Source organism: Laetiporus sulphureus (genome assembly GCF_001632365.1).
Source record: "Laetiporus sulphureus 93-53 unplaced genomic scaffold LAESUscaffold_5, whole genome shotgun sequence".
NCBI classification, from domain to species: domain Eukaryota; kingdom Fungi; phylum Basidiomycota; class Agaricomycetes; order Polyporales; family Laetiporaceae; genus Laetiporus; species Laetiporus sulphureus.
The window spans coordinates 707,791-713,425 of NW_024468514.1; the positions used below are offsets into that span (position 1 = coordinate 707,791).

The window sequence follows — 5,635 nt, forward strand, 5'->3', positions numbered from 1 at the left end:
GTTCTCCTTTTTGCGGTGCTCTATCCTGATTCCTCTTGGTGTCAAGACCCATAATAAGCGATGCTACGGCTTGTGCATCAGGGTCTTCTGATAATGACACCCATCTAATGAAGCTGTCCATGTCGTTCCAGTTGTCACCCAACTCCTGGGAACCGACGAACTCCATTAGATCTTCGATGTGGGGGATGTTTGTGTCTTCCAGGTCCTCCTCCTGGATTGCTACCTGTGAGGTTGTGCATTTTTGTGGGCACCAGGTGAAATCGACTGTGAGTTTTCCCCAATCCACTTCGGGATTATGCTCCTTAAGGAAACTCATGCCTAGTATAACGTCTTTATGTCCTATATCGGTGACCAAAAGGCTTTGCCTGCTTGTGTGGTTTCTGATGGTTATACTTAGAAGAACCCTTTTCTTAATGGTTCCACCCTTGTTGTGAGATGCATCTGCATTGTAAACCCTGATCTCCTTCTCAAGTGAGATCATAGCGAGATTCAACTGATCAACCAGCCGTGAGTTGATGTAGCAAGAATATGCGCCTGAATCGAGGAGCACCTCAGTCTGGACTTCCCTTACTCCCTGTTTGAGGTAAACAGGTAAATCGATCACATGTTTTGACGAACCAGTAGATGCGATGTATAAAAAACTTGATACTGGTACATGCGAGAGCGAGTAGGTACTATTACATTGTCTATGGGAACTCTGGCCAGACCTCAGAGAACCCGCCGAAGAAAATCCTCATCATCTTCTACCTCCGTGATCCTAGCTGCTTCAACAGCTGGTTCCGGTTCTGCCTCCTTTTCCTTTCCCTTCACGTCATAGCTGGCGATGAAAGCATGGACTGCTTCATATCTCACCTTGCTGTCGTCGGAGATGTCTGAGGCCACGTTTGAAGAAATTGCCCTTGTTGCTTGGCCCCGCTTTGGCATTTTAAATTTGCCTTTGTATTTGGGGTCTGGGCATCACTGTTTCAAAATGAAGGGGTGTTTCCCACATTGTACACACAGCTTTTTCTCCAGCCATCCTTCTTGCTCCTTGGTGAGGGTGGATACTCGATCCACGACCATTGCATTGGGGTCTTTCGGGGCCCGTGGTGCTGATGATGATGTTGTTACCGTTCTGCGCTGTCCTGCCTTATCTGCCCTGAACTTGGACTCCAGTTGAAGGCATAGGTCGAGATATTCCGGCCATGTGACGGGGTCAGAAATTCCTAGACTGTCTCGTGTGACCATTGCCTGGTGTACGTTCTTGCTTCAGTGTTCAGCGATGTAACTGATGAGTGCAGTGTGCCCTAGATTGGTCTTAGTGGCCCATTGGGGGAACTGTTCTGCAAAGGATACCATTGTGGGATACGTCTTGTCGCAGATATCCTTCAAATGCTGTTGCACATCCTTGTCCGAGTCGAGAGTCCTGTAGTTCACTTTGAGGATATCGACGAAGTCTTCCCATGTGCCGAGTGCTTGCCGTGCTGCTGCCTTGGTTGCATATTCTGACATGTATGTGAATGTGCCACCTTCTAAATGTAACAGGGCCGTGGTAATCTTGTGTTCGTCATCGTTTATCTTGTTCCACCGCATCCATATGCTGAGTTGTTGGAGCCAGTCCTCCAGACTTCCTTTGCCTGAGTAGTATGGAGGTTCAGCTATTTTGATGCATGGCTTGTGCGATTGAACCATGCTGGATGTTTGACCTTGCATCATAGTGACGCCGCTTGCTTTGAGCAAAGCTAGCTCATGCTGCAGCTTAACGTTAGCTGCCTTGATTTCCATCATTTCTTTGTCTGTGTCGAGCATTGCCACCTGGGTTCCCGTGAGCTCATCATTTAAAACTGCCATATGCGCATCTTGCACAAGGATCCTATCTTTGAGCTTTCCGATCTCCATCTGGAGAACTGCCTCCTTAAGTCGGTGTTCACTTTTGTTGTTTTAGATCAGCGATTCAAAGGCTTTCTTGTGCTCGTACATCTTGTTTCCGAGCACATTGTAGAACTTGGCAATTTCAGTAGTGACCGTGAGCTTCATTGCGATGATTACCCATTCACGTATGTGATCCGGGACTTCTCCAGGAGCAGACTGTCTGAGAGCATCTTCTAGGTGCTCGAATTGGTGTTCATCAAACTCCCAGATGGGTGGAACGTAGGCAGATACAAGTGATGGTGTCAGGGATGCTGGTCCACCAACTTGTGATGCAGTATCCTGCAGTCCCAGCGCAGGTTCTGGTGAATTGTGCTGCGAGGCATGTGGGGTGCTTCTGTCGTGTGCTGACTCGATGTTTATATGCAGAATGTCATCCATTCTTTGCCTGAACGTGGATGCGTGCACACGATCAGCTCCTTCCATTGTGATGTAGGTAAACTAATACAAAAAGTTGAGGTATCGCTTCTTTGCGATAAAAACCAGAGCCTTGGCAATCTCCTGTAGTCTCTCCTCTTTTTCTATCTGCTTGAAACTGATCCCTCCTATCTCCAAACAGACCGTGTTGATCACCTGCTTCTCGATGAACATGTAGGTGCACATTCCAGTGTGTAGGTCAGCGCAGACCTTGTCGAGTTCCATGGTGAGGCTGTAGATGGGTCCTTGGTGCTGGTCCTTGAAACGATACAAAAATGCTCCTAAGATGGGTTGGAGCCTGAAGCGAGTAGCGTCCACTTGCTTCTTAAGGGTCTCGATATGAATCGTCGGCCTCACTCTAGATGGGAGTGGGTGGATGGGACGGGCAACCGTGTTTGTTTTGATAAAGTTTGGCAGTGGCCAGACTGGGATGGGCGCAATAACAGAAGGAGGAACTGCGTTGAATGTTATGAGCTCTGCTGGTGGTGCCGGCTTGCGACTACCCATGGTAAGATGTCCCTTTCTGGGCTTGTAGCGTTCGAGCGGTGGGGTGCGATCTCATGGCTTGCAGATAATTCTGTGCTTTATGATGTGTGTGGTATCTACGATCCTCGCTGCTGCTCGCTGCCTATCTGTGGACGATGTGCCTAGTGACGTGAGAGTGAGGAGTCTTCCATGCTCCTTGTTGGTTACCTGATGCTTGTAGTGAGCGTCGAGGTCGATTCTGGGGGTGGCCTTGCGCTTTGGTGCCTTGGGCAGCTCAAAGTCTTGCTGAGGCTCACGCCGGGTAGAAATCAGATTAGAATGTGTGTCAAAAAAGCTGCGCGCTATGGCTGAAACTGCTTGCGCTGAAAATATGTGGCCACTTGTGTTAGACACTAAGCAGGGGTGCAGAAAATGTCAGATTGTTTCTAATGTCATGGCAACACCAGACAAGAGATCAAAAAGACTAAAAGGGACAGTCACGTGGAACGTGCCGCCCTGATTCTCCTGATCTCAAAGTATCCCCCCTGAACCCTATGTGGCTCAAGAGCCTGAGACTTACTAGTTGAAGTGGCTGATGCAGGAAGGGGTAAGAGATATATGATGGAGCTTTGCAGCTCAGTAGGGTGCTGTGGTAGTAGACGAGGAGAAACAATCTAAAGTTTCATCCTCTACATGGCTGGTCTTATATACACGTACAGCGGGCTATCTTACCTAAGCTACCTATCTACGGGTATAAGCTAATGGCCGTACATGAAACAATAGGATGTCCGGAAGTAGAACAATAAGTGGGAAGATCGATGGTTGCCGCAGTAATGCGTGTGCACATCGTGCCTATCTTGGTTTCCCTTTTGTTCTCCGGTGTGAACATCGTGCCTATCTAGGCTTCTGGCTAAACTAATAGGAAGCGGAAGGGCGATGCCTAACAATAGTCCTTGTTCCCTTTGTTCCTAAATGGGTGCCTCTATTGTATCCTGGAATAGACAGGTCCGACCGTATCATCTGTGGGTCTGGACCATAACATGTGATGTGGACTATCACCTGATCTCTACACGTCATGTCTGTGGCTGAGTGGTGTGCGAAATTGGTGAAGCACGTGATCTGTGGTGTGAGAAAAGTCACGTGCAGACTTTGTGGTGAAAATCTGTGACAGTTATAATACTGCTTTGATGATAGTGCATGACATTCTGTATGAACTATTTGTTAAGTTTTGCGACAAAATTAAACTATAAATGTGAACTTGATTATTGAAAATCTATTAACTCTAATTGTGTACATCAGTCAAACACTTTATATTTTAAAAGAATCATTTAACAGAAGAATGATCAATAAAGGGTAGAATTCTTTTATAAAGTGTTATATACATCTCAAATGATGGCAGATCTTCATCATGTACAGTGATTCTTTCATTGTTTAACTGTGCAGTCAGTATTATTCACTGTGAGGTGAAGAACAGTGATTGCAAGAACGTTAGAATGCTGCTGCAAGAAGCAGCTCAGTTTTTCTGTCTGTATTCTGAGAGGATTAAATTTAAATACATTAAAGATCGGTGCGATTTGTTATAATAGCATATAATATTTGCAGCAACTGTAAAATGCATTCACAATTATGACTATTAGACTGGTAACAATCTATGCAGGACTGAAATAACTATAAGTTTATAAAGAATAAGAATAATAGCAGATAACATCTGAGATAAGGATAGATAATATCTGTGATTATTATCTTTGGACTGGCAATCACTGAGTGAGGCAATCAATAATTTGTAGTGAAAATGATAAATATATTAAAGAAAAAGTTTTAAATCTTTTAAGCATTTTCACTGTCAAGTTGTGATATAAGTATTTATAATATTTTTAACATCTTTTGTTGTGAAAGATGATAAAAACATTGAGAGGAGATTGAATGAAATATCAATAATTATTTTTTCAATCATTTTACAATTTTTCATACAAAATTATAATGAAAAGTTTTAAAATCTTTTTCACTCTTTTTTTAACAAAGATGATGAAAATATTGTAACTATGTCACATCCTTCTTATCATATACTAAGCTATTGATACTCAGATTTATATGTTAGCACTATACTAGTACTATGATGAGAAGGATAATGCTAAGATTGAAATGCTAGTACTATGCTAGTATTAAGGTCTGAAGGTTGATACTATGGTAGTACTAAGCTAGTGCTAAGGTCTGCAGATTAGTACTAAGGTTTAAAGGTTAGTAGTATGCTATGCTAGCAGTAAGCTAGTACTAACTGTCACGATGCACTAGGTCTTCTATTATCAAAGGCAAGGTAGGTGGCATGGGTGCTAGCCGTAGTGCTCTTAGACATCTAGTGATCCTCATATGACAACTAGAGTCTGACTACTCACAAAGGAGTGTGAAACTGCATAGTGCAAGGTGACATGATATCTCATAAACAAAGGATGGCCAGCCTCTATACAGTTAAGGAAGGCTTAGAACAAGCAGTCATCGATGTGACTGCTGTTGACTCAGATAGAGATAGGTGGCATACGGGTTCTCTTAAGGGTACCTCATGAAATGGGTGATTAAGACTGGGGTATCTCAGTCTTAGCATAATGCTTATACATATATATGGAGAGGTGGACCTCCTGATATTACCTACTGGGTTCATCTACCAATGCTACATGTGAATAAATGTTCTGAATCGATAATGGTTTTCAGGACTATAACCTTGCCTATCATCAATGGCCTCAGAGTTTCATAATCCATGTCTATGCTTGATCATGAGCTGAGCTTGTGATGCTCAGCCAGACTCTTGAAGGCTCAGTAATGGTGTCTTTGTCTACATTTTATCATAGCT

The 5,635-nt window shown here is 43.8% G+C and overlaps 1 protein-coding gene across 1 annotated transcript; it reads right to left on the reverse strand.

The window, feature by feature from the left end:
- Positions 1-1,248: 1,248 nt before the first annotated feature.
- Positions 1,249-2,832, reverse strand: LAESUDRAFT_755931 (uncharacterized protein; the record flags this gene model as incomplete). The annotated part of the gene is made up of 3 exons (XM_040912100.1): positions 1,249-1,909; positions 1,958-2,296; positions 2,357-2,832. 3 exons carry the CDS (start codon positions 2,830-2,832, stop codon positions 1,249-1,251), a joined length of 1,476 nt encoding a protein of 491 aa, XP_040768162.1.
- Between the last annotated feature and the right edge of the window lie 2,803 nt (positions 2,833-5,635).